Source organism: Serinus canaria, chromosome 3, assembly GCF_022539315.1.
Source record: "Serinus canaria isolate serCan28SL12 chromosome 3, serCan2020, whole genome shotgun sequence".
Classification (NCBI taxonomy): Eukaryota; Metazoa; Chordata; class Aves; order Passeriformes; family Fringillidae; genus Serinus; species Serinus canaria.
The window spans coordinates 4,762,167-4,789,499 of record NC_066316.1 but is presented as its reverse complement, the minus strand read 5'-3'; the positions used below and the strand labels follow the sequence as shown (position 1 = coordinate 4,789,499).

Below are 27,333 nucleotides of genomic sequence, written 5' to 3'. Positions count from 1 at the left end.
GCCCAGGGTTTCCCAGGGGAAAACGTCGGGATTTGGGAATGCCAAAGCCGGGGCGGGGTAGGCCGCGTTGCCTAGCAACACCCGGCGCGCTGCCTGACGTCACTTCCGGCGCGCCTCCGCCGGGGTCGTGGCTCGTCAGCGCTTCCGGCCGCGCCCGGGGCTGAGCGGGAGCAGCGGCCGGGAACGGGCCGGGAACAAACCGGGAACGGGCCGGCAGCCGTGAGTGCGGGGGCCAGGGCGGGCTGGCCCCGCCCGCCTTCTTCCTCTCCCCTCTTTCCCCCTTATTCCCTCCATCTCCTCCCCTTTTCCCCCTTTTTTTCCTCCTCTTTCCCCCCCTTCCTTTCCCTTCCCTTTTCTTCTCCCCCCCTTCCCCTCCTTGTTTCTTCCCTTTCCTCTCCCCCTTTTTTCCCCCCGTCTTTTCCCCCACCCCAGCATTCCCGCGTGATCCAGGATCCTGTGCAAAGGGAGTTGGAAGTGGGCACTGTGGGGTTCTCCATGACTTCAGCAGCAGCTGCCCGGGAATCCTCTCCCCATTCCTCTTTGGGCTGGAGCTTTTTGTCTCTTCCCAGCCAGTTTTGCCTCGGGAAGGGGAGGTATTTCTGAGAAATGGACAGTGCCCAAATGGAATTAGAGGGGTAGTTGTGAAATAACACGAGAAGTAGTTAAAAATAATTTTACTGGGATAAAAAATGTATCACTTTGGTATCACTGATTGTTTATAAAGCACTGGGTGAGACATCACTTAATTCCCAGGACGTGGAAAGAAATTCCTCAGATTCCGGTAGGAGCAGGGTTAGACTCAACAGATTCCTCACAGCACCTTTAAATCCATAGAAATCTGGTTTGTTCTGGGGTTAGATATTTGGGAAAACACCCCAAAACTTCCACTCTTTTTACAAGCTTTGGAGCAGCTTCAAACATTCCCAAAAATAGGGCCCAATGGAAGGCTGGAAATGGGCCTCCAAAATGTGCAGGCTGTGAGTCCGTTTTGAGGAACTCCCATCATTTTGGGGATTTTCAGTGTGTGAATACGATTATCCATCACATAAGAGCTTGGAATTTTACGTGGGAGGCGTTTTCAGGCAGGTTTTTAGGATTGCAGTGAACTTTTGCTTAATCTTGCCTTCCTTTTATTATTGCCTGGTCAGGCCAGGAATTATTCCTTAGCTCCAGGTGCCAGCTCTGTTTGCTCCATCCCTGTCCCAAAGGGTAGGATCTGACAGCCCAAAGCGTTTCATGGAAAACTAGGGTTGGGATTGAAGCTGAGATTGGTTTTCCTGAGGAGCTGGAGATCGCTCCGAGGTTGGATGAAACGACCTCGTAGCCCTTCCCAACCCCAGCCATTCCACGAAACTCCGACCCCAGCCTCCCCAAACCCGCGGAATCCCGCCGGCTGACGCGGGGCTCTCGCTGGCAGGGAGGAGGAAGATGGAAAGCAACCCCGTGCTGCTGGAATCCAAGTCCTCGCCCATCAACCTGCTGAACGAGATGCAGCAGCTGCGGCTGCTGGGCCACCTGTGCGACGTGACGGTCAGCGTGGAGTACCAGGGCGTCCGCGCCGAGTTCCCGGCGCACAAGGCCGTGCTGGCCGCCACCAGCAAGTTCTTCAAGGAGGTTTTCCTCAACGAGGAGCCCGTGGACGGCCCCCACAGCAACGTCTTCCTCAACGAGGTGCGGGTGGCGGATTTCGCCTCCTTCCTGGAGTTCGTCTACACGGCGCGCGTGGAGGTGGAGGAGGACAGGGTGCAGCGCATGCTGGAGATCGCCGAGAAGCTCAAGTGCCTGGATCTCTCCGAGACCTGCTTCCAGCTGAAGAAGCAGATGCTGGAGTCCGTGCTGCTGGAGCTGCAGAACTTCTCGGAGTCGCAGAATTCCGAGGAGGAGAGCGCCGCCCGCCCCAGCGCCGTGCCCGCGGCCAAGGCCGAGCGGGACTCTCCGGATCGTTCCGCAGCCGCGCCTGGCCGCGGAGCGTCTCCCGAGGGGCCGGCCGCCAAGTCCAAGGAGAAGGTGGACAAAAAGAAGGAAGTGCTGAAGGCTCCTTACACCAAGATCCGCAGGGCGAGCGGGCGGCTGGCCGGCAGGAAGGTGTTCGTGGAGATCCCCAAGAAAAAATACACCCGGAGGCTGCGGGAGCAGCAGCGGAACGCCGAGGAGGAAAAGCAGCCCAAGGGCGAGGAGGGAGAGCGGGAGGAGGAGGAGAACTCCGGCAAACCCGAGGGGGATTCCCCGGAAAACCCCGCCAAGGGCGAGGAGGACAGAAAGAAGCGCGGCGGCGCCTTCAAGTGCGGCACGTGCCAGAAGGAGTTCCTGTACGAGAAGAGCTTCCTGAAGCACATCCAGCAGAGCCACGGGATCGCCTCGGCGCTGGAGTTCCGCTGCGAGACGTGCGCGCAGACCTTCGCCAACCGCTGCAACCTGCGCAGCCACCAGCGGCACGTGCACAGCAGCGAGCGCCGCTTCCCCTGCGAGCTCTGCGCCAAGCGCTTCAAGAGGAAGAAGGACGTCAAGAGGCACGTGCTGCAGGTGCACGAGGGCGGCGGCGAGCGCCACCAGTGCCACCAGTGCGGCAAGGGGCTCAGCTCCAGGACGGCGCTGCGGCTGCACGAGAGGACGCACACGGGCCACAAGCCCTACGGCTGCCCCGAGTGCGAGGCCAAGTTCTCCCAGCCCTCGGCGCTGAAAACGCACATGAGGTAGGAGCGGCTCTCCCCGCGCTCCAGGTGCAGCCCTCAGGGTCTCCCAAATCCCTCTTTTCTCCTCAACCAGGGTCCAGCCCTCAGGGCCTCCCAAATCCCTCTTTTCTCCTCAACCAGGGTCCAGCCCTCAGGGCTTCCCCAGTCCCTGTTTTCTCCTCAAGTGTGGTCCAGTATTCAGGGCCTCCCCAATCCCTGTTTTCTCCTGATACAGCATCCAGCCCTCAGGGTCTCCCAAATCCCGTTTTTTCTCCTCATGGATGGCCTCAGCTCCCAGTCCCCCTCAGTGGCCCTTCGCCCCAAATCCGTCTCTCTTCAGCCTCCCTCCCTCTTTCCTCCTCAACCAGGGTCCAGGCCTCAGGGCCTCCCCAGTCCCTGTTTTCTTTTTCAGGGCCTTCCCAATCCCTGTTTTCTTCTGATACAGCATCCAGCCCTCAGGGTCTCTCAAATCCCTGTTTTCTCCTCATGTGGGGTCCAGCCCTCAGGGCCTCCCAAATCCCTGTTTTCTTTTTCAGGGCCTTCCCAATCCCTGTTTTCTCCTCAAATGGGATCCAGCCCTCAGGGCCTCCCAATCCCTGTTTTCTCCTCATGTGGGGTCCAGCCCTCAGGGCCTCCCAAATCCGTGTTTTCTCTTTCAGGGCCTTCCCAATCCCTGTTTTCTCCTGATACAGCATCCAGCCCTCAGGGTCTCTCAAATCCCTGTTTTCTCCTCATATGGGATGCACCCTTCAGAGCCTCCCAAATCCCTGTTTTCTCCTCAAATGTGGTCCAGTCCTCAGGGCCTTCCCAGTCCCTGTTTTCTCCTCAACCAGGATCCAGGCCTCAGGGCCTCCCCAGTCCCTGTTTTCTTTTTCAGGGCCTTCCCAATCCCTGTTTTCTCCTGATACAGCATCCAGTCCTCAGGGTCTCCCAAATCCCGTTTTTTTCCTCATATGGGATGCAGCCCTCAGGGCCTCCCCAGTCCCTGTTTTTTCCTCATGTGGGGTCCAGCCCTCTGGGCCTCCCAAATCCCTCTTTCCTCCTCAACCAGGGTCCAGGCCTCAGGGCCTCCCCAGTCCCTGTTTTCTTTTTCAGGGCCTTCCCAGTCCCTGTTTTCTCCTGATACAGCATCCAGCCCTCAGGGCCTCCCAAATCCCGGTTTTTTCCTCATATGGGGTGCAGCCTTCAGAGCCTCCCAAATCCCTCTTTCCTCTTTCAGGCTCCCCAATCCCTGTTTTCTCTTCATATGGGGTGCAGCCCTCAGGGTTTCCCAAATCCCTGTTTTCTCCTCCAATGTGGTCCAGTCCTCAGGGCCTTCCAAATCCCCATTTTCTCTTTCAGGGCCTTCCAAATTGCTGTTTTTTTCCTCAAATCGGTCCAGTCCTCCAGATCTCCCAAATCCCTGTTTTCATATGGGGTGCCACCTGCCCAATCCCTGGTTTTTTTTTCAGGGCCTCCCAAATCCCTGTTTTCATGTGGGATGCAGGCCTCAGGGCCTCCCCAAATCCTTGTTTTCTCCTCATATGGGGTCCAGTCCTCAGGGCCTCCCAAATCCTGGTTTTCATGTGGGGATCAACCCTCGGAGCTTCCCAAATCCTGGCTTTCCTATGGGGTGCACCCCAAATCCCTGTTTTCTCCTCAAATGGGGTCCAGTCCTCAGGGTCTCCCAAATCCCTGTTTTCTCTTTCAGGGCCTCCCAAATCCTGGGTTTCATGTGGGGTGCAGCCCTCAGAGCCTCCCCAATCCCTGTTTTCTCTCTCAGGCCTCCCAAATCCCCGTTTTCTCCTCATATCCCGCCTGGGCCAGGCCTGTGCTGCTGGGAAATCCAGGTGGGATTCCTCCAGCACATCCTTAGGCCCAATACAAAGACAAGTGTGGAAATATTTGGGAAGCATTTGGCGGGGTTTTCAGTGGGAAAATGACGGATTTGGGGGCGAAGTAGGGAAAACAATGGATCTGGGAACAGGAGGAGGTGGCGCGTCTCCGATGTTGCCCACGCGGAGCTGATCCGGCACCCGCTGGGTTTTATCTGTCCCAGGCTGTTTTTGGCAGGGGAAAAAAATCATCCCTGAGGGGTTTTAACCCGATTTTATCAATTTTATCTTTCTGAGGGCATTTTTATCAGGGCAGAAGTAGATTCTGAGGGTTTAACCTATTTGTATCCCTTTTTTTTTTATCTGCCTCGGGGCAGAGCCCTTTTCATGAGGGCAAAAATCATCTCTGAGGGGGTTAACCTGATTTTCTCAGTTATTTTATCTGTCCCAGGGTGTTTTTATCAAGGTAAAAATCATTCCTGAGGGACTTAAACCTGATTTTATCAGTTATTTCATGTGTCTCAGAGCAGACATTGTGATCAGGGCAAAAAAATCCTCTCTGAGGGGTTGAGCCTGATTTAATTTTATTTAGCTTTATTTTAGATTTTGTTTTAGTTTTGTTTTAGATTTAATTTTATTTAGTTTTAGTTTTATTTTTCTGAAGGTGTTTTTATCAGGGCAGAAATTAACTCTGAGGGGCTTGAACCCGATCTTATCAGTCATTTTACCTTGTCTCATGACAGAGACATTTTATCAGAGTAAAAATCTTCTCTGAGGGGTTCAGCCTGATTTTATCAGTTATTTTATCTGTCTTCACCCAGAGACATTTTTATGAGGAGAAAAAATCCTCTCTGAGGGTTTAAAACTGATTTTTTTCTGTTCCCAGAGGCCTTTCAGGAATTTTGGACACTGGAAACGCAACACTGCCTTAATTTGGGTGTGGTGGCAGCCGGTGGTGGGGATTTCTCATCCTTGGGGATATATTTTGCCACGTGGATGTGCCTCTCCAGGAAAAGCAGCCATCCCAACCCCCTGAGAAGCTTTCCCTCACATCCCAAAGGATTTGGCGCCACAACCTGGAGAGAATTTTCTGAATTTGGCTGCATTTCACCTTGAAAAATTCGCTTTGACCGTAACATTTTTGGATGTGGGTGTTTACCCAGCAGTAAGGATCAGTGGGAATGAGGGAAAGGCTCATCCTGTTGTTCCAACATTCCTTTTTCCTTGCAGGATCCACACGGGGGAGAAGCCCTTTGTGTGTGACGAGTGTGGGGCCCGCTTCACCCAGAACCACATGCTCATCTACCACAGGCGCTGCCACACAGGTGAGGCTGGAAAACTGGGAAAATCCAATCCCAGCCACTCCAGGGAAAAGGCTGCCCTCAGAAAATGCTTTTTGTCCGCATTTTTATGGATAAAACGAGATATGGTCGTCTCTTAGGTGGGATTTGCCTGAGAAAGGTTCCCAAGGATATCCCGTGATTTGAAGCTGAGGGAGGGTTGATTTAAATTGGATTTTGGGAAGAAATTCCTCCCTGTGAGAGTGGTGAGGCCCTGGAACAGTTTTCCTAAAGAAGCTGTGGATTCCCCATGGAATTGTTCCAGGCCAGGTTGGGAGTGGCTTGGAGCACCTGGGACAAGGGAAGGTGTCCCTGCCCATGGAGTGGTTTGGAACTGGGTGACCTGGAAATTTCCTCACAGTGAGGACACGCTCCGGAATTTCTGTGGGATATTTAAGAGCATTCCCAAAGCTCTGCTGGTTTAATCCTCATTTTCCCCCTATTTTAGGGGAAAGGCCTTTCATGTGTGAAACTTGTGGGAAGAGCTTTGCCTCCAAGGAGTACTTGAAACACCACAACCGGATCCACACGGGATCCAAGCCCTTCAAATGTGAGGTTTGCCTCCGGACCTTCGCCCAGAGGAATTCCCTGTACCAGCACATCAAAGTCCACACAGGTAGGATGTGTCTCTTTTCTTGGATACACAGGTAGGATGTGCTCCTTTTCTTGGATACACACCCCTCACCACTGCAATATTCCAGCAAGGAGTTCTCAGCCAGGTTTTTCCCCGTGTGCACTGCTTGATGTCCCATGTTCTCCCCTTCTCCCACTAGTCCTGAGTGACAGCAATTCCCTGGAGTGCTTCCACAGGCTGTGGAGATACCTTAATAACCTGACAGGATCATTGGTGATGGAGAGCTCTGGTATAGCTCCAAAGGTTTATCCAGGGAAGGAGGAAAATGGGATCTCTCTCCAAACAGGGAGTTTGTGGTGTCTTCAGAGTGATCCCGGGGCTGGGAGTGTCTCAGGGGCTCTTGCTCAGAGGAGAGTGAATAAGGGGGAGGAATACTTGGATTCTGGGCAGGACTTGAGTCTCTAATGGAAAATCCATGGAAAAACAGAGGGGCAGCACATCTTTATGGGGCTGGGAGGAACTTGCTGCCTCCAGAGGGGTCACAATGTGACACTTGCACCGCCAGGATGTTTTCCCTCACCATTCCCGGTCAGCCAGGGGTTGCTGGGCACTCCCGAGGCACAGCAGCTCTGCTCTGCCCGCGTTCCCAGCCTGTCTCCCATGCCGCATTCCCAGGGGAGCGGCCGTACTGCTGCGACCAGTGCGGGAAGCAGTTCACGCAGCTGAACGCGCTGCAGCGGCACCACCGCATCCACACCGGCGAGAAGCCCTTCATGTGCAACGCCTGCGGCAGGACCTTCACCGACAAATCCACCCTGCGCCGGCACACCTCGGTACCGTCCTCCCGCACTCCCTGGGGTCTCGGGAGGGAATTGTTCCCTGGGAGGTTGGGAAGGCCCTGGCATGGTTTTCCCAGGAAACCTGTGGGTGCAGGACCTTCACCGACAAATCCACACTATGCTGGCACACCTTGGTACGGTCCCGCAGTCCTGGCCTGCCTGGAGCACATTCCAGCTCCTCGGAGCCATGTTCCGTGGGACTGATGGGTCAAGGCTGGAGCGGACTTCCAGTTCAAGCTGATGGAAGTTGGGGTTAGGTGGGATGTTGGGAAGGCGCTGGCACAGTTTTTCCAGAAAACCTGTGGGTGCTGCATTCCTGGAATTGTTCAAAACCAGGTTGGACAGGGCTTGGAGCAACCTGAGATAGGGGAAGGTGTCCCCGTCCATGGCAGGGAGTGGGACTGGATCATCTTTAGGTTCAATCTTCCAACCCAAACCATTCTATGACTCCAGAAATCCTTTCTACTAGCACCAAATACAAGCTAGATCCAAACTTTTCCTTGTCATCCCATATCCAACCTTCTCTCTCCTGGTTATTCCTTTGCAGATCCATGATAAAAACACCCCCTGGAAGTCCTTCCTCGTCATCGTGGAAGGAGCCGCAAAGAATGACGAGGGGCACAAAACAGAGCTTCCTGATGAGGAATACGAGGTGTCCTCCAAAATCCCGGAAAAGCTGCTGTCCTTCCCAGAGAACAGCCCCTACCAGAGCCTGGCAGCAGCCCCGGGAAGCGGGAATTCCAGCACGGACTGTAAGGCCTCTGGAGCACAGGAGTCCCTGCTGGGAGAACTCACCGTGCTCCACACACAGACGGACTCTGGGCAGCCCCAGCTCCATGCCCTGGTGAACATGGAATAATTCGGGATTGCCTCCTGCTCCTTAGGCTGCACCCCTTGTACAGTCCTTGGCCTGAGGGAGGCTGGTGGTGGGAAGCTGGGAAAGAGTGGGTTTCCAGGTTTCCTCTGGAAATTCCTTCCCAAGCTCCATCTCCTGATGGTCGGGCAGGGTGGCACCACACCAGGGAATTTGTGGGAGTTGAACCCCTAGGAATTGAAGGGGTGGCTCAGGTACCTTGGTGGTGCAGGTTTGTTTTCCAGGGAATTCAATGCCACATGGACAATCAGGAGAACTGATGTTTCTCTATGACATTTGCTGTGTTTTCCCCAGTGGAATTTCATCCAGGAGAAGTCTGGCTAAATTTGCTTTTCAGGAAATGTTGGTTTCTCTCTGCTTTTGCCAAAGATCCCAAAGAGTGGGAGCAGCTTTGGAGTTTCATTCCAGGAGTTTGGAGTCTCTGAGCAGCAAAAAGGGGCAGGTGGCAGCCAAGTGCTACTTCCTTGGTTTTACAATTGCAGGGAAACTGGAGCAGTCTGGCGCTTGGATCCTGTCAGTTCTCACCTTCCAGCTGCTCCAGCTCCCATGGAATTGGGCACTTAGGAGAAGAGAACATCTCCTAGAAGAAAGTCTGTGAAAAGGAGCTGTGCTGGAAGGGGCTCAGTTCAGAGGCTTTTCCTGCTCCGTTTTAGTGGAATAGGATTTGGGGGATTTCCCCTGGGCAGGGAAGGAGCCTTGGAGTGTTGTTCCAGCTGGGCTGCCTCCTGTTTTTTCACAACAGCAGCTCACTGTGCTATGGTTTAATGCTTCAAACCTTGGGGTGGGCTTCCCAGTGGAAAAACCCACAGTTTTTCCCATTCTTTTTCCCATTTCTTTGCCTGTTGTAGTATTCCCACAGCAGTTCCTCAGCTGAAGCTGTGAGCAGAACTTTGGGAAAGGTAAGCACAATCCAGCCTGGTGAGATCCAGCAATAAAGACACCCCCCCCCAGACCTGTGGCACAGAGCTATTTTTTGGGATAAAGGGATGGCAGAGGCGTTCTCATGGAATTCTAAGCTAGAAAAAAGGGAATTTTTGTACCAGAGAACATTTCCAAGAGGTTATATTTGAGATATTTATTCCTGCTGGAGCTCAGTTATTCCCAATGGAAGGAGAGGGGTTGTAGATATATTTAAGGGCTGAGCACTTGGATCTGGAGCCGGGGAATGTTTTGTACTCTGCGAACATACGGAAGTGAGTTACTTGTTAGAGCTGTTCCTATTAAAATATGGAATATGGAGACCTCCCAGGGACTCAGTTATATTCAGTGGGACATTTTGGGATATTGACAGGCTTGGAAAGTTCACCTGGAGAAGAGAAGGTTCCCTGCAAACCTCAGAAGGGGCCTGCAAGGAAAAGTGGGAGGGATTCTTCATAAGGAGTTAGAGTGACAGGACAAGAGGGAGGGAATGGCTTCCCAGTGACAGGGGGAATTCAGGCGGGTTATTGGGAAGGAATTCTTCCCAGTGAGGATGGGGAGGCCCTGGAAGAGTTTTCCCAGAGAATCTGTGGCTGCCCCATCCCAGGAAGTATTCATAGGGCTTGGAGCAAGCTGGGATAGTGGAAGGTGTCCCTGGACCAGGATGAGCTTTAAGGTCCCTTCCCACTCACACCATTCCCTGATTCCCATCAGGAACTGAAGGCATCACACCCCCTCCCAGCCTCCATCATCCCACCATGCTCCAGCCTTTCGAGTTTTCCAGAAGAACCACTTCTCCCTCTTTCCATCCATGATTTTCACTTTATTCATGTACAGAGTCACACCAAACATGATATTCTTGCTAAGGCCATTTCCTTAAATAAGTTTTCCAAGAGTGATGGAGGTGGGGCGGGAATACAGCGGGAGTGACGGAATTGTCACCTGGGAACCGTCACAATTCACCATGGATACAGCAGAGGACATGCTGGAGCTACTCACACACAACTACCAGGTGTAGGGATGGAGTAACAGCCCTCCTGCTCCTCCTGTCCTACAACACCGACACAGGGAACGGCAACAGAACCGAAAAAACACCGGGAAAAGTGGAGCCTCCCAAGCTGTGCTTCCCCTCATCCCGGCTCCCACAGTGCTGGACGCCTGATAAAGCCATTCCTAAGGGTGGGAACGGATGAACTCCGTGTGCTTCCAAGCCTGGAGCTGGGAGATTCCCCCCCTGCTGCCTCCCAAGCCCGGGCTTTTCCATCTGGTTGGGATGTTTGGGATGAACACAAGGACCTGTGGGAAACAGAGATCGGGAAGGGTGGGAAAACACCAAACCAAGGAGAATTTGGCATGGATCAGGATTTTTGGTTTTCAGAACTTCAGAGCCCCATGAGCCAAGCTCTATCCAAAGCCCAACATTCCAACCTGACTTCTTCCAGAGGAAAGAGGGGCTGGGGCTGCCTGGAGCCTCCAGAACAGCCCTTAATTAATGACTTCACTCTTCCCAAAGAGTGACAAATTGCACAAGCTCCCGACGCCTCCGACGCATCCTGGAAAAACCAGGCAGCTCATTCCTCTCTCCTTAACAACACACCCATCAATTCCTGCAGGAATTTTTCAACTCTTCCCAAGCAAACTGTGCCCCCCTGCCACCCGAATTCCAACAAGGCTCCTGTGGGATCCACACCCGCGTGCAGCTGACGGGTCAGAATTTAGGGATTGTGCCCGGCACACGCAGAGGGTGAGGTAAAAAAATAGATCCTTCCTCAGGTGGAATTATTTGGAAGTGGAGGGATGGGATGCACCATGAACTAAAGTGGAAAATCAATCCAAGAAAGATGGAAACCAACCAGGACCTAGGGCCGTCACCAATCCTAGACTCCTGGAATGCCTAAGGTGTGGTGGGGGTGTGTGGGATATTCCCAATTCCCAAAGCCTCTGCCTAGCACCACTTCCAGACCCCCAAATCCAAGTGTATCCAACACTTGAGAACGGGAAAATGGGAACACAACGGACTGGAAGCGCTTATTGGTACTGTGCTGGCCTGGATGGAATATTTACATGCTGGAATCAACGGAACAGCAGGAAAACTGGGAGCTGCGAGTGCAGGCACCGGGATGGGTGGGACCAAACCCGAGGAGGAGAAGGAGGAATTCCGCTCCAAGGGCTTCTCCCGCCTGGCATCTGCCCGGAGCATCACCACAGAGCAGGGGCTAAAGAAACACAGTGAGCCATGGGAGTGGGAAGCGACGAAAGAAAGCGCGGGATTGGGTCGGGAATTCCCGAAAAGTCCTCGGCTGGAGGCGGGAAGGGCCCGCGGGCGTCACTTGAGGTCGCCGTCGCCCTCGCCCTGGATGGTTTTCTTGATGCGCAGCAGCATCGTGGTGAGCCACTGATCCAGCCGCGAGATGGAGTCGAATTCCTTCACCTGGCACCGGCAAAAACGTGGATCAGGGAGCGGGCGGGAAAGGGGATGAGGCGGGAATGCGCCGGGGATGGGAGGGAGGTGGCAGACATGGGCTCGTCCTGGGAATGAAGGGGAGAAAAGGAAGGGGGGGATGCAAAGAAGGACAATAAAGGGAAAGGGGGGGAAAAACAAGGGGAAAAGGAAAAAAGGGGAAAGGGAGGGGAAAATAAGGGAAAAAAGGGGAAACAAAGGCAAAGGGGAAGCAAGGGCAAAGGTGAAACAAGGGCAAAAGCAAAACAAGGGGAAAGGGGGAAAAAAGGGAAGGGTGGAAAAGGGGAAGAGAGGATAAAGGGGAAGAAGAGGAAAAAAGAGGAGAAAGGGAAAGGCAGGGGGAAACAAGGGGGGAAATACAAGAGGGGAAAAAAAACAAGGAGAAAAGAGGAAAAATGCAAGGAGAAAGTGGGGAAAAAACAAGGGAAAGGGAAAACAGGAAGGAAAGAAAGGGGGCTGGAAAGGAGGAAGGGAAAGAAAGAGGGGAGAGGGAAAAAGGGAAGGGGGTGAAAAGGAAGAAGGGGGAAAAAAAGGAGAAGTGGGGGGAAACAAGGGAAAGCAGAGGAAAAAGAAAAAGGAGTGGAGGAAAAAAAAAACCAAGGAAAAAAAGGGAAAAGGCACAGGGCCACAGTCCAGAGAAAAGTCTCTCCAAACCCAACCTGAGCTCTTTAAGCTCCTGTCAAACACCAAAGGAGCTGCAGGCAAGCCAGGCAGGATCTCAACTCTCCATGAAAACCCAGGAATGTTAAAGGAGGAAGCTGGGACCTTGCTGGAGCAGCTGTCCCCGGCCCCTCTCTGCAGCCTCCCAAATACTGAACGGGGCTCAGGCATCCCAAAAAAGAGAAGGAAGAAGCAGCATTCCCAAGTGCACCCATGGGTACTCACAGCCTCGGTGTAGGCCTCACTGTTCTGCTCCTCATGAGCTTCCAGCAGTTTCTGGGAAAACACTAGCAAAAATTAGGGAATGCTCTATCCCTGCATGTTCCCGCTCCAACACCTCATCCCAGGGAACAGAGACCCACGAAAAGCACCCACCACCAATGGGGATCTGGGCCAAACCCAGGGAAAAGTGAGGCTGAGGTCTTCTAAAATGCCAGGATAAAGGAAAAAACTCCTGGAAAAGTGAGAAATCCCCCTGGTTACTCACTTTCAATAGCTTGCATTCCCGGGAATCTGTGAAAGCCGGGAACATCTCTTCGTATTTCTCCAGCGCAAGCTGGAAGAGAGAAGAGATCCCTTCACACACCATTCCTATTTTTTTTTTCCCAGGATTTGCCTTCCCATCCTCAGACTTGGATAGTATCCTCCAAGAATCCAATGTGACAGTGGCACATCAAGAATTCCAGCCACTGCTGAGGAGGGATCAGGGATTTTGGGGGAACATCTGTGAGCCCACGAGCTTCTCCCAGCTGGCTGAGGCTGGTGAGGAGGAACTGGGAATTCTGGGATAACTGACCTTGGCATTCAGCTCATCCACGATGAAGTGGCACAGGGCAGCTTTGAAGAAATATTCTTTGGCGCTGTACTTGAGCAAAGGGTTATCCATCGTGTTTGTTCCCACCTGGACAAAAAAACATGGAAAAAAGGGGCAGGAAAGGAAAGCCTGGATTAAACCAATTCATATTCCACCCAGAGCCACAGGGCTGGGAATAAAAGGCATGGAAAAAATGCCAAAAAGCTGTTGGGAAGCAGGGAAGATTTGAACTCATCCCAAGGGAAGTCAGATCCCACCAGGCTGATCCTTGGTTGATGAGGAAATGGAAAAAAATCCATTTGGGAAAAAGCTGCTCCAGGATTAACCCTCTGGAAGCACTAAGCAGCACTGCTGGTATTTGCAGGTAAAATATCCAACAAAAGGCAGAGTTGATAAATCCAGGAGGGAATTTTCTGCTAAAGGGAGTTGTAAATACATTCAAAGGGGAATTTTTACGGATTTCTCCCAACCTTTTCCTGGAAACACTGAAAATCATGGATGTGGCACTTGGGGACACTTGGCCATGAGGGGGGAACAGTGGGACTCTGACCTCAGAGAGCTTTTCCAGCCCAAACAATTCCCTGATTCTGGCAGTTTTGCCAACCCCTGAGCCCTGTTCCTAGGGAAGAGGTGCTATTCCCATGGGATTTGGCTCCTGACCTGCTCGTAGATCTCGATGGCTTTCTGGTACTGCTCCAGCTGTGCCGCGTAGGCCGCCACCTTCAGCAGACACTTGTTGGCTGAGCTGCAACCACATCCCGAAAATCAGGCCCTGAATCCCAGGAATTCACCAGCCCACGCCCCAGCACCCCTTCCCAGAGAGAGAAGTAGGAACCCACAGCTGGGATTTAGAGGAATTCTCTTGGAACAGCCCAAATTAGAAGTGTGCTGGTTGTGGGAGTGTCCAGGATGGATCCCTGTTCCAGCCCTTCCCACCGATCCCAAGGACTTGCCTGTTGGATTCCTCCCCCTTGTAGTAATCCGCAGCCTGCTCGTAGTGTGCGATGGCCTGGGGACAGAAATGTGGGATCAGTCATCCCGGGATAAAGCACCCCAGGGAACAGCACCAACATTCAGGGAGAGAGATGGGATCCAATGGAATGGAGCCAAGGAGGGAAATCCTTGCCTGGAAAATAACCCCTAAATCCCATCCAGTTTTGTCCTGCAAAATTCCAGCAGATCTGCAGTGGGATTCCTGCTCAGGGACTCTGGAAGTGGGAACAAGGGAATCAGTGCTGAAGTGGGAACTAAAAGTGACTAAAATGGCTCCATGACACTCCCAAAGAGCTTTTCCAGTGGGAAACATCGAGGTGGATTCTCACCGGAGTGTTCAGCCAGTGCTGCTGGCACAGGGACACACCAGAGACTCGGGATTGCTCCACAAAAGCCTCCAGGCTGGGAAAACCACTAACTCCAACTCAGGGCTGGATTGCACCTACACCAGGAATTCCGGTGCTGGATGGGAGAAGGGAATGCTTGAGCTCAGGGCAAGGAAATTCCAGAACGGTTTGGGCTGGAAGGGACCTCAACGGTGATCCCCTTCCACTGGGGAGAGAACAACTCCTACCATCCCAGGTTGCTCCAGAGCTTGGCCCTGGACACTTCCAGGGATGCGGCAACCACAGGTTTTCTGGGAAAGCCGTGCCAGTGATGTCACTGATGATGTCACCTTGGCCCCCTCACCTTCTCGATGTCCACCAGCTCGGCCTCGTAGATCTCAGCGATGGTGATGTGGTGCTTGGCAGCGATGGTGAAGCGGCCCTGGGGACGGGAGGGGAGCGGGATGAGGCGCGGCGTTCCCGGGAAGCCGCGCGGCGTTCCCGGGAGCGGGGCCTTACCATGTCCGTGTAGATATCGATGGCTGCGTTTAAGCAGTTGATGGCCTCTGCAGCGTGTGTGAGAGACAACAGCGTCAGCCACCTCCCACTCCCAAATCCCACCCGGCACCTGCTCCAGGGAATACCTGCCTACAGAGCGACCTCTGGAATTACCTCAGCCCCAGCACCCCCAGCAATTCCCAAAGGGAACAAACACCAGGATGACCCAACCCCGAGTTTGCTGTCTGCATCCCCCAGTGGAGCAAACTCCAAGGAATCAACTCCAAAATGCTGCTGTTTTCCAGGGAATTTGGGAGTTTTGCCACTCCAAAAGGTGTTATCCACCCTGAGTTTGTTCCCATGTCTCCTGAGATAATGCTGGTGGGAGGTGGGGGGTTTGCTTCCAGACCTAGCTAGGGAAAAGTGGATTGGAGACCTTCCCAAAAAGCACAGCCTGGCTGAAAGAATCCCAGATCCTTTATTCCCATCCCAACAAAGGCCAGGACTGGGGAAAGCCTTGGGAACACGGTAGGGCTCCTCCTGCAATCCAGCCCAGTGACTGCCTGAAGCCATTCCGCAGGAAGCCATTCCCTAAAGCCAAGCCAAACCAGGATGGACGCTGCCAAAAGTCCCAACACCCTGCAGCATCCCAAATCCCACCAAACACCAAGAGGAGACGCCAGAACAGCGCTGACCTCACACATCATCCCAAACCACTTCCTGGAAAAGCAGGAATGCGGCTCTGCCAGCAGTGAGCCTTTGGCTGGGACCAATCCCACGTTCCATTGCCGGCTTCCGCTGCCTTACCTTGCGGATCTGCTTTCTTGTAGGCATTCCCAGCATCCACAAAGCTGGTGGCTGAGTCGTGCTTGCTCTGGAGCTGCATGTGCAGCTTGGCTGCCTGGCAGAAGGCATTTCCTGCCGCTGGAAAAGAGGGAATACCCATCCCATAAATCCTGTGAGTGAGCAGGAATGCGCTGCTTCCAGGACCTGGGGGGACTCAGGGATGAGGGCTTCCCAAGCAGCATCACCAGCTGGCATCTTAAAATTCCTCCAAGATCCTTCAGCTCACTCCCTTTGTCCACTCTCCCAGTATTTAAACAGGAATTGCACGGACACAGAGACCATTCCCCATGGAATAATTCACAGGAAGATGTTTGGGCGCTCTGGGATCACCCATGCCCCCCCAGATCCCAGGATTTGGACTCACCACTCCAGTTTTTGGCGATCTTGAACATGTTGGCAGCCCTGGTGTACATCTCACAGGCCTCCTCCACACGGGTGTTGCCCCTGGAATGCAGCAGGAATGTTCCTGAGGCCAGGCGGGGAGGGGATGGCTCCAGAGCCAAAAGTGGGATTGGGAATTGGGAATCTTGGCCTCTCCACTCCCCATGTGAGAACACTAAAAGGGGAATGCTGGACTGGGAGGCTCTCCCGAAATTCCGAGATGCCAAAGGTCACATTTTTGGTAAGGAAATGTAGATTTTTCATGGAAACCCTGGGGGAAAAGAGGCTCTGGGGGGATCTCCTTGCTCTCCACAACTCCCTGACAGGAGCCAGGTGGGATCAAGCTCTGCTCCCACAGAAGAAAAGGAATTCTTTAAGAATCCTTAAGGTTGGAAAATCCCTCGAGCCGATGAATCCAACATTCCCTCAAAATCCACGTCCCCAAGTGCCACATCCACACTGCTCTTCAGGGATTATTCCATTTTCTTTTTCATCCCCTGGGAATTCTGGCACTTTTCTCCCCTCGCTCTCTCCCTCTGGCAGCCGAGCACGGTCGGTTTGGAAGCACAGGAGGGATTTTTGGATCCCTCCTTGCCCTTGGAAGGCACCTCTGGCATGAGCCAAAGCCAATGGAGGCGGCACCGAGGAACACTACACTCGGAGAGACCTCTGGAACAGGTCAGGTCTCAGCCTTTTAATCCCAGAAAATGAGAAATAAAGGAATAACAGCTCTTGTGCAAGGTGATGGAGCAATTCCAGGAAGAGTCCAAATAGGAAGAAGGCATTTGGGAGACCTGGACATCCCGTTTGCAGGGAAGGTGCCAAGAGCCGAGTCACCCCCACCCCCACCTTTCCTTCCTCTTTTTTTCTCTCCATCTGATTTTAGCCCTGAAAATTAAAAATTCCTCTCTCAAAATCTCTGCCTGTTCCCTCCAAGGATTTTCAGGAATTTGCCACCCGGATTACGCTCCTGGAGCAGGCCCTGACTGATTAATCTGCTGGAGGCCAGAGAGAAATTTCTATTTAAAACTTGTGGATTTTAGGGCGGCCGCAGCCGATTTTTCCGGGCTGATGGATAAAAACCTCCCGGCCTTCACAGAGCACCGCTCCGGAATTGTTCTTTCCTTAAAAAAACGACAGAAACGCAGGAGTGAGGTGGCCAAACCACCCCGTTTCCAGGCACACCTCCAGAACAGCCAGCCCGGAGCAGCCAGGCCCGGGGAAAAGGACGCTCTGCCATTTTCTGGGATAAGGCCGGCCGCAGCCCCGGGGGGCCGGGGTTCCCTGGCACTTCGGGAGAGCCCATCTGTGCCAGGATGAGAGATGATTCCCCCCGGGATAAGGCCGGGATGAGCGCGGGGCCGGACGCGGGGAGGGGACAGGAGCCGCAGAGGCCGAGCGCGCCCGTCACATCCCTGCGGCCATGGATGGCCAGGAAGGGCTGATCCAGGGGGATCCGGGCTTGGATCGGGATGGGAGCGCGCCGTGTGCCCCCCACCGTGCTCTGGCAGGGATAAGGAAAACTCTCACCCACCCTGTGGGGCAGGAGTTAGGAAAAAGGGGGAAGAGGTCGGCAAGGGGAGGATGGAGGAGATGGGAAAGGGGGGCAGGAAACAGGGAAGGGGGCGGATGTAGGAGAAGGAAGGGATGCAGGAGATGGGAGGGGGGCCAGGGGCTCAGGGGGTGATTCAGGAGCTGGGAATGGAGGTGGGAAGGGGCTGGAAGGGGGGCAAGGTCTGGAGAGGGGATCCAGAGCCGGGGAAGGTGGGGGAGATGCAGGAGGCGGAAGGGGGGAGCAGGAGGTGGGAAGGGGGACGGAGGGAGATCCGGGCGGGGGGGATGCGGGGCCGCTCACCCGAAGAGCCCCCGCAGGAAGGAGTGCGAGCCCTTGACCCGCTTCTCGGCCTCCGCCATCAGCTGCACGGCCTCCCGCTCCTTGCCGGCGCTGTCCATCGCTCCCGCTTTTCCTGCTCTCCTTCCTCCTCCGCCTCCTCCTCCTCCGCCGCCGCGGCACCGGGAGCGCGCCGGGCGCGTGCGCGGGGCGGGGCGCGCGCAGGATGCGGGATGCGGGATCCGGCGGGGATCGGGGATGAGCGGCTCCTCCCGGCTGGGATCGGGAATGAGCGGCTCCTCCCGGCGGGTGGGACCCGCGCAGCCGCGGCCCTCGGGCTGTTCCCAGAGCGGGATTCCTTCGGGAGCTAACTCTAAAGACGGCTGCGGGAATGGGAACGGGATCCCAGCTGGAGGTGGGATCTGTGGCAGATCAGTCCTTATCCCCGAAGGTTATTTATGTCACTCTCCGAGTTTCCAGGGAATTACCTCACCTGGGAATATTCCATACTAAGGATAATCAAGAAAAGGGTCACCTGTGTCCTGCCCCCGTTACATGAGCGCACACTTGAGTTGTTCAAAAACGCCCCTGGAAGGAGTGAGCCCTGTACGGGGAAAACTGGGATATTCCTGCCGGATCCCTCCCCTGCGCGCCCGGGCCGAGGGAATCCCATAACCGGAACCCGCCAAACTACAACTCCCGGCGTGCCCCGCGGCCGGCGCGTGGCGTGACGCCACCTCTCCGCGCCCGCTGTCTCCATGGCGACGCCGGCGCATCCCGGCGTCGCTCCCATGGGAACGTCCCGCATGGCGTCCCGGGAACCGCGGGAACTGGGGAGGAAAGACCACGCGCTCCCCCCGGCACCGCTGTCCCCAGTCCCTCCCTGTGAGGGAATGCCGGCTCTGCAGTGCCGGGAACACCCTGTGATGCTCCCTCGGGAAAGGAAATCCCGGCTCCCGTGTCCCAGGAATTCCAGGTGGGTGACCTGGTTTCAGGGCTGGGCGAAATAAAAGCCGGGAGAGTTTCCCGAGCCAGGAACTGCCATCCCCGTCCAAGCTCGCTGGGAAAACTGGAAACAGTTCCACACTGGATCCAAATTAACCCCAGGGGTTTTTCCCTTTTCCAGGCAGGACAACATGGAGCCTTTTTCTCTCTCTGAGCTCGGGCTCCCAACAGAAAACAAAGCTATCCAGGGAATTCTCTGCCCCATGGCTGTCGAACTCTGCCACCTCCTCCTCGCCCTGCAACGGGAAGATGGGATTTGTCCGGCCTTTCCCACTTTGGGGGAAAAGGCAGGAGAATTAGCCAAAGCTATGGAAGAACTTGCTGCTGTGGCAAGGAGGTGAGGTGGGTGGGAGTCTCCTGGGTGGATTTGGGGGCTGGGAAGAGGTGGAAAAGGTGGCAGGGAACCTACATCCTCCTGGAGAGGTGGGATTGGGAGTGGGGAATAGTGCTGAGCCCAGTCCTTCCATTCCAGGCTGTCCGAGGATTCTGGCCAGGAAGGGAGCACGGAGATGTGTCCTGTGGGTGAATCCCTGCTCCAGGCTGGGAGGGACGTGGTGCTGGCAGCATTCCAGCTCCAGGAGCATCCGGACAGCCCTCGGCACCGAGAGCACCTGGCAGCAGCCGCCAGGAGGACTCTGATGGAGACAGCAAAGGTGAGGGGACACCGGGAGAGGACACCAGCAGGGGGAAGCTCCAGCAGATCCATGGAGCAAACCACACCTCCTCCCCCCTCCAGGGATGGAAAGGGAATGGGAATTCCTGACCTGAGCGTCTTTTCTGCCTGGTTTCCTGTTTAGATCCTTCAGCTGGAAGAGGCTGCAGGGATGAGGAGGATCAGTGGTGCTGCCAGCTGGCTCCTGGAATGCCTGAGCGTGCTGCGGGATGCCCGGGACACTCCAGGACTGCTGGCTGCATTCCAGGCCTTTTCTGAGGCCGTGCTCCTGCTGAGCCGCCTAACGGCCAAGCGCCTCCAGGAACTCGGAGACTGTCCTGGAGGGAAGAGCTTGGCCCAGACCCTGCAGCTGCTCCACAAGTGCGTCTCGCTCATCCACACAGCCCTGACACATTCCAGGGATAGCCAAGCTGACCTCTCCCAAGATTCTGTTTTCCAGCTGACGGAGAGGACCATCAGGGAGCTCCTCTCCCTGCTCACGGAGCCCCAGGACAGGAGTGGGATCTTCTCCCAGCAGGTGAGCAGGCTCCAGGCTCTCCTCTCCCACTCTGACCCCCTGCGCCTCTCCGAGGGTGGGTTCAGCTCCCACTTGGAAGCGGTCATTCTCCACGGAATGCTGCTGGCAGAGTCATCCAGGCTGGATCTGCAGCTGGAGCTGGTGGAACATTGCTGGACCCTGCTGCAGCTGAGGAGGAGCATCTGCAGCCACATGAGCCAGAGGGAGGGCCAGGGAGAACACGGACTGGAGCGGGAATGTCACCGCTTGAGGGAGGAGCTGAAAAACCTGGACCGGGCAGCGCTCAGGGCCACACTGTGCCAAATCCTGGATGGATTCTTCCAGGAGAAGGAGCCCCTGAGGCAGCTGGTGGAAGGTGCCCTTAGCCTTGCCCATTCAGGATGTTGTCCAGCAGGACCAGGAGGAATTTTAAGGAAGCTCCAGCCCCTCATTGCCACCTTCTTCGCTCAGGCCCAGCGGATACTCCGAGCGGCCGATCTGCTCCTGGCCAGGTGTGCCAAGGCCCAAACTGCCAGGGAAATCCGGGAGGGCATGGAGCACCTGCGGAGCCTCCTGGCCAGCCTTCCTTCCCTGCTCATGGAAACAAGTGGGAATACTGTGGAACAGCTCCAGGCCCTGAGCTGTGCCTGGGCCAGAGCCACCAACAGCCTCCTGCGCTGCTTTGAGGAGACCATTGGCATGAGGGAATTCCTCGAGTTATCCATCCTGGAGCTGGCCAAGCAAAAGGAATGGTGCGAAGCAGCACAGGAACGTTGGGATCCCGAGGGATTCTCCTGGCACACTGCTCGCCTCATGGGCTGGGCACGCTGGGTAGTAGGAGCCTCCACCCGGCACGTGGACAGGACCACGGATCCCATCTTCAGGAATGGTTTGCTGGTGTGGGTGGAGCAATTGGCCAAATCCATCCTGGAGCTGGGAGCAGTCACGGCCCTCATTCCAGGAAGGTTTTCCTGCCTCCAAAGCCGAGATGCTTTTTCCCAGGCAGCCAGCTCCCTGATGGACTCTGCTCTCCGTGTCCAAGCCGGGCTGGACGGGTCCAACCACCCGGAGATCCTCAGCCCGCTCCGGGAGCAAGTGCGGAGCACCAAGGTGGAAAAGGGGCTGGAGCTCAGCCCATCCCACACCGGGACACGAACCAGGACGGATGAGGCAGCATTCCAAGGAGATATCCAAAATCATCCATCTTCACCACCAGCTAACCTCCACCTGGATCCATGGAAAGGGGATACACACCCTGTCATCACTGCTCTCCTGGGAGCATCCCAGGCCGGTGACATGGACGCTGTCCATGCTGCTTGCTCCGTCCTGCTGGAGCTCTCCGATGGCTATGTGGAAGCAGCACGGGAAGCGCTGCCTGTGGCTGAACCCCCACAGCTCCAGGTGCTGGAGCAGCACTGGGATATCAAGGCACTAACCCCAAGGATCATCAGTCTGGCCACGGAAACGGCCCCTGGGCAGCTCCCCGCTCCAGGCAGGCTTCTCCAAATGGCACTCAGGCTCTCGGGAAGGATCCAGGAGACTCAGGAGTGCCTGGTAGCTGTGGCAGGCTCTTGGAATGGTCTAGCCCAGCAAGTGCTTGGATTTATCCTGTCAGGTGACTTTCCAAGAGGGAAGCAGGCTTTGGATGAGACCCTGCTGGGTTTAGCGGGAGCAGTGCAGGTGGCAGGAGACATTGCAAGCACAGCCTGCAGTAGGGAAAATCCCAATCCCTCTCATGTCCAGGAGAGCTTTCTGCAGCTCCAAGCCAAGTTCTCCCGTGCTCAGCTGAACACCAAAGGGTTCCTGCAGAAGGCACTGTCCTTCAGGGAATCCTGTGGGATGGAAAAGGCCATCCTGGAGCTGCACGGTGTCCGGTGGGCCATTGGCATGTGTGTCCTGCTGGATGCCATGGATCAGTTTGTGGGCAGGGATGTCCTGTTCCTGAGGGAGCTGAGCAGAGCCGTGAGGAACAAGGTTGGCCCACGGAGCCTCATGGCTGCTGTGGCTGAGAATTCCCTCAGGTTACAGGAGGCTGCCCGGCTCTCCTACTTATCCTGCCCTGGGGACCACGGTGCCAGAGAAATCCTGGTGCTCCGGGAGGAGATCCAGGTGCTCATGGAAGCGCTGCTGGATGTGTCCAACACCCTCCTGCTCTCTCCACTGCCTACTGCCAGCCTGGCCATCCGCTTCGAGCTCCTGCAGAGGGACGTGGCCCTCAGGGCCAAGGCGTTGTTGCTCCACATGGAAAGGGTCAACAAGGAACAGCTGCAGCTCATCCAAGACGTGGTTGGAGCAGCTCTGTCCAACCTCACCCAAGAGGAGAGGGAGAGGAACAAAGAAGGATTTGAGGAGAAGGCAAATCAGCTCATGGCTGATGTCCAGAGGGTCAGAAACACCCTCCAGGGTGCTCTGGAGGCTGGTGCTCAACTTACATTGCAGCCTGACCTGCTATCCATGGCTGACCACCTCCTGCTCCTCACGGCTGATGTCATGGGAAGTGCCCAGCGGCACTTCCAGAGCCACCAGGACACTGGGGATCCCTGCCAGGACCCTGGGGATCCCCACCTGGAAGGCATGGTGTGGTACTGGTCAGCCAAGGCACACTACCTTGTCACACAGCTCCGGGTCATCCATGGAACCGACAGGGACATCCTGCAGTGCCTCACAGAATGCCTGCAGCAGGAATGCTCCCCAGGATCACCCAGCAGCACAGCTGGACTCTCCCCAGCCCCAGAGCCCATGGAGGCAGCAGGAATTCATCCATGCAGGAGCAGAGGAGAGAGTGGAGCAGTGCGGGAAGTGCTTGAACTGGTACAGGAGCTCTTTTCCCTGGCAGGGTGTTGGGCAGGGCTGGGAGCATTCCTGGTGCTCCATGCTGGGAGCACCAGGAATGTCCATCATTCCTGGTGCTCCCAGCATGGAGCAGGAATGTGAGGGTTGCTGGCAGGGCCTCTGGAGGTCAGCAGGCTGACCCTGGGCCGCTCAGGCAGCTCAGGTTGCTGGCAGCCCTGGATTCCTGGATATCCGATCGGCCAGGCTCTCCTACATCCATCCCAATCCATTTCAGAGGCACAGGGGCTGTAGCACTCTCCCTCACCTCCACACATTCCCTCTGGGAATACCAGCAACTCTATTCCCATGGATGTCAGGAGCTGGGAAAGGCTTTGGCACAGACCCAGGTCCCTCAGCAAAGTGCTTTAGAGCGCTCATTGTGCTGGGAATTAATTGCAAACTGTCAGCTTGCAGGACACCCTGCTCCATTTGGAGATGGCTCCAAGGGCTTTGGATTTAAGGGAGCAGCGTTGGTGGGAAGGTGGAGTGGACTCAGAAGGGGGTGGGGCAGCTCTCTCACCAACTTTACTCACCAAAATCTCCTTCAGAAACATCCAGGTGGAGGAGAGCACTCGGCATCGCTGCGCCCACACATTCCAGGTTTGGAATCTGCTCCATTACTGCCTCGACAGCACCAGGATGGCCCTTCCAGCATCTCCCCTGCAAAGCAGGAGAGAGGAAACTGTGACAAGTGGCAAGGTGGCCCCAGCAAGGTGTCCCAGGTGACCCAGGACATGGCCACGAGGAGGCTCCACATGGCTCAGTTCCTGCGGAGGAAGGGCCCCATTGCGGTAGGAAGCGTTTCGTCCCTCTGGTTTTCCCTTGGGATCATGGCAACTCCATCCCAAATCCCTGTGTCACCCAGCTGTTGGGAGAGTGGCACCAGCTCTATTTATGCAAAATACTCCAAATTCCTTCCTCCTGGTTGGATGTGAGCTTGGCATCCTGTCGTTTCCTCAGGATGTATGTGAGCCTCCTGGACCTTTCCTGTGCTGCAGGAAAAGCTTTTTTTCCCTTCTCTCCCCAATCCCATTGATTTTTATCCCGTTCCAGAGCAAGGAGCAGTTTGTTGCCTGTGCCAGGCAAATGGTTTCTGATGGGCAGGTGGTTGTTAAGTTTGGGAACATCCTCGCCAAGCACTGCCTGGACCAGAGATGCTCCATGGAGCTGCTCCGTGCCACTGAGCACACCCAATCCATCAGCAGCCAGCTCGGCATCGTGGCCAGGTGAGCTGCCAGCAGCTGGGATCACCTCTCCCAAGGTCATCCAAGAGGGATCCCTTCTCCATGGAATGTGGGTGGTGGTCCCCAGCGGTCCTAGGGGAGATGGGTATTGTCCAAGAGTTGAGGAACAATTTGGAGGCCTCCCCTTTCCCTCCATGGGTTTCCCTGGGAACAAGCTGGGTTTGGAATAACAACAGTGTCAGGATGTGCAATGTCCTTCCAATAAAATCCTTTGGAATGTTTTTGAAGGGTGAAAGCAGTGACTGGGGAGAGCAGGGCCTCCTCTGAGCTGCTGCTCAGCAACGTGCAGAACCTCATTGAAGCAGTCCAGCATGTCCTGAGGGCGGCCGAGGCAGCGTGTGTCAAAGTGAGTCCATCATGGAATCAATCCTGGAATTATCTGGGTGGGAAGGGTTGCTCCAAGCCCCATCCAACCTGGCTTTGAGCAGTTCCAGGGATGGGACAGCCACAGCTTCTCTGTGCCAGGGCCAGGGCAATTCCATGCTGTGGGAGTTTCGCATCCAGGTCTTTCTATGGGAGCTGGGATCTGGCTGCTGTGGGACTCCAGCTGGAGCAGATATTCCTCCTGGAATACTTTCATTTTGTGCTTGTCTTGTATCCGAAGCCCACCCTGCATCATCCCAGACATTGACTGTCCTTGAAGTCACCTTTACCTGATCCATTCCCCACTTAATTTTTGGATCATAGAGCACCTTTATTTGGAATTAGTCCATGCTATCCCTCTTTATTCCCAAGAGTTTCCCATGCAGCTGCCATCTACAGCCACCTTATCTGACTGTAAAGTCCATGGGAGCAGAATTTTCCTGAAAACAACTGGAAAACAAGTGCAAACACCACCAGCCTCTCCCTGCAGCAGCATTTCCATCTGAATCCCATCCTCCTCCATAATCCTACTGCTTCTCCTGGGATCAGCATCTCTTTTTGAAGGAAACACAGATTTTTCAGAATCCCATTTGCTGAACAATCAGCCCCATGGGTGACGAAGCTCCTCCTGTGCTTAATTAAACTTAGCACTTCCTCTATTTGCCCATTTTTTACTTTGCTGATGCTGAATTAATTAATTCATTAATTTTGACTATCTAGATCCCAAAGTCCTTTATAACCTGGAAATTTTCCTTTGGAAAATTCCCTGCTTTTCATCAAACTGCCCTCCTTTCCTCTCCCTGTAAGAAGCTTTTGAAGCATTCTGAAGCATTTTGAAGCATTAAGAGATAGTGATGCCATGTGGATCATGCACACATTGGCACATCCAGACTTTTCCATAATTTAGGATGCACAGGGATATATAATTAACTAATTCCTTCATCCAACAGGGTTTGGGACAACCCCCAGAAGACCCTGAAGAAGAAGAAGTTGCTGCTTTCTGCCAGCAGTGGAGAAAAAACCTGACACAGCACAGAGCCAAGGAGGCTTTACGTTCCGACCGGGATGAATTAGGGCTCCGGAAAACTCGAGGGGCAAAGGCTGAGCCCACCCTGATGTCTCTGATGCAAGAGCAACCCCCTCGGAGCAGGAATATCCCAAAGCATTCCAATCCTAGGAAAGGACACACAATTATGGACAGACATCTGTAAATCCAGAGGGGCTCCTTGTCCCAGTGGCGTTGGAAGCAGAGGAGGAATACTTTGCAGTGTGCAGGATTCATGCTGGAGTTTTTCATTATGGCAGGAAAACCTTGGAACAGGCTCCGTGGGGAGGCCAGGAATGTTCTGGTGAGTGCTTTACCCCCAGGTGGTGAGATGGGATGGATGGGGCTCTGGAGAATCCTGAGCCAGTGGGAGGTGTCAGAGGTATACCTGCCCATGGCAAGGGTGGAATGGGATGAGTTTAAGGTTCCTTCCCACCCAAACTATTCCAGGATTCTGTGATCCAGAGGTGCTCAGGCTCTGTGCCATCTTTCAGCCTTTCTTCCTTCACATATCCAGGGATACAGCAGTGGTGAGCATATTGTCTCACCTGCTGCCCCTGAACCTGCAGATTTCTTCCCAAAATCCCACTCAGCCCCAGGATTCTCCCATCCAGAGTAAACATTCAATTCCCAAGATCACCTACCTCACAGCTTCCAGAGTATCCTAGACTGGTGACACTGCTGCTCCTGTATTCTGGCTCTCCACATCCATCCTTCCAGCCTCAGGATCACAAGTTGTCCGACAGAAACACTGCTCCATGCTGGAATCCTGCAGGAGAGGTGGAAAGGAGCCTCCCCTGTGGAATACACAATCCAACACCACAGCAGATCACAACTTGGCTCCATGGTGGCTGCAGCCCATTCCAGCCCACCTTGGTGTCCCACCTGCATCCCAACCACCTTCCCCAGACCAGGAATTCCATTACATGCACGGCAGCAAGGAGTCTCCTCCGTATTCCGAGAAAAAGCAGCAGCAGCAGGCACACTGGAGACTCTGGGAAGCTATCTGCCATGGATAAAGCAGGGCAGGGAAGGAGGAAGGCAGGAAGGAAATACACATGGAGACAACAGGCTGTGAGGACTTGCAGGCCTTTGTATCCATGTCCTATTTCCACACAGTTTTTCCCTGCTGGCTTGGTTTTTCGAGGAAAACCTTGACCAGCCACACTAGTGAGTAGATGGAAGAAATAACAGACTGCTAATAAAGGGCTAATGGGTTACTCCAAAATAACAACCCAGTTCCATGTCTATTCTCTACTTTTGCTACACAAAAAAATAATAAAATTAATGGAATTCCTGCTCTGGCAAATCAGGATGACAAACTGAAACCACGAATGCCTTCGGAGATGCCTCCTCTGCTGTGCAGGAATCACAGGCTTCCCTTGTCTCATCCATGCAAGGCAATCCCTCAGAATTTGGGATAAACACTCTGCTGTCCCAGTGGAAACACCACTTGGCCAACAAACAAGAGGAAAAGCTCCATGACCATCACTTGGCCAAGGGAAAAACAAGAGGAAAAGGTCCACCAAGGAAGGAACTTAAAGGAGAGAAACCTTCCAAAGGGGTGGGAAGCAGATGATTGGTTGAGCAGCCGGCACATTTTTACTGGAAAAGCAGCTGGCTAGGAATGACTGCATTTCCTCTGGAGAAAAAGCAGCCCCAAAGGCAGGACAGGAGGTCTGGAGGACAGTTGTGCTCTCCCGTGCAAAACCTGGGGAATTCGTGACATGCAGGATGTTCCATGATGGAAAATGGCAACTCTCTCCATGAGACCTAGGGATCAGGTACAAGGTTATGTTAAAACCCCACAAACCATCCCAAGAAGCCCAGCTTT

At 54.6% G+C, this 27,333-nt stretch overlaps 3 protein-coding genes and 1 long non-coding RNA gene across 6 annotated transcripts; 3 read left to right on the top strand and 1 right to left on the bottom strand.

Moving 5' to 3' along the window:
- Positions 1-106: 106 nt before the first annotated feature.
- GZF1 (GDNF inducible zinc finger protein 1) lies at positions 107-9,065 on the top strand. Of its 2 annotated transcripts, none has more exons than XM_009093741.4 (6): positions 107-219; positions 1,418-2,693; positions 5,717-5,811; positions 6,275-6,442; positions 7,076-7,233; positions 7,787-9,065. In XM_009093741.4, the coding sequence occupies exons 2-6, from the start codon at positions 1,429-1,431 to the stop codon at positions 8,096-8,098; spliced, it is 1,998 nt and encodes a 665-aa protein (XP_009091989.2). In that variant the 5' UTR covers positions 107-219; positions 1,418-1,428; the 3' UTR covers positions 8,099-9,065. The 2 variants fall into 2 exon arrangements, with proteins under 2 accessions (XP_009091989.2, XP_050829049.1); XM_050973092.1 differs by having other exon boundaries at positions 131-219; positions 1,149-2,693.
- A 774-nt stretch (positions 9,066-9,839) lies between these two features.
- NAPB (NSF attachment protein beta) lies at positions 9,840-18,060 on the bottom strand. 2 transcript variants are annotated; one of them, XM_009093739.4, is made up of 11 exons: positions 17,866-18,060; positions 15,994-16,073; positions 15,591-15,707; positions 14,805-14,851; positions 14,650-14,727; positions 13,920-13,975; positions 13,627-13,711; positions 12,949-13,053; positions 12,640-12,708; positions 12,378-12,428; positions 9,840-11,462 (listed from the first exon to the last, which is right to left on the bottom strand). In XM_009093739.4, the coding sequence occupies exons 1-11, from the start codon at positions 17,961-17,963 to the stop codon at positions 11,358-11,360; spliced, it is 891 nt and encodes a 296-aa protein (XP_009091987.1). In that variant the 5' UTR covers positions 17,964-18,060; the 3' UTR covers positions 9,840-11,357. The 2 variants fall into 2 exon arrangements, with proteins under 2 accessions (XP_009091987.1, XP_050829050.1); XM_050973093.1 differs by lacking the exon at positions 14,805-14,851 and having other exon boundaries at positions 17,866-17,921.
- Positions 18,061-18,173: 113 nt separating this feature from the next.
- Positions 18,174-23,642, top strand: LOC127059428 (uncharacterized). The gene is made up of 3 exons (XM_050972773.1): positions 18,174-22,826; positions 23,396-23,546; positions 23,623-23,642. The coding sequence occupies exons 1-3, from the start codon at positions 19,671-19,673 to the stop codon at positions 23,640-23,642; spliced, it is 3,327 nt and encodes a 1,108-aa protein (XP_050828730.1). The 5' UTR covers positions 18,174-19,670.
- A 79-nt stretch (positions 23,643-23,721) lies between these two features.
- Positions 23,722-27,248, top strand: LOC108962557 (uncharacterized). The gene is made up of 3 exons (XR_007777373.1): positions 23,722-24,073; positions 24,320-24,437; positions 25,405-27,248. It is a non-coding gene; the product is annotated as an uncharacterized LOC108962557 (long non-coding RNA).
- The last annotated feature ends 85 nt before the right edge of the window (positions 27,249-27,333 follow it).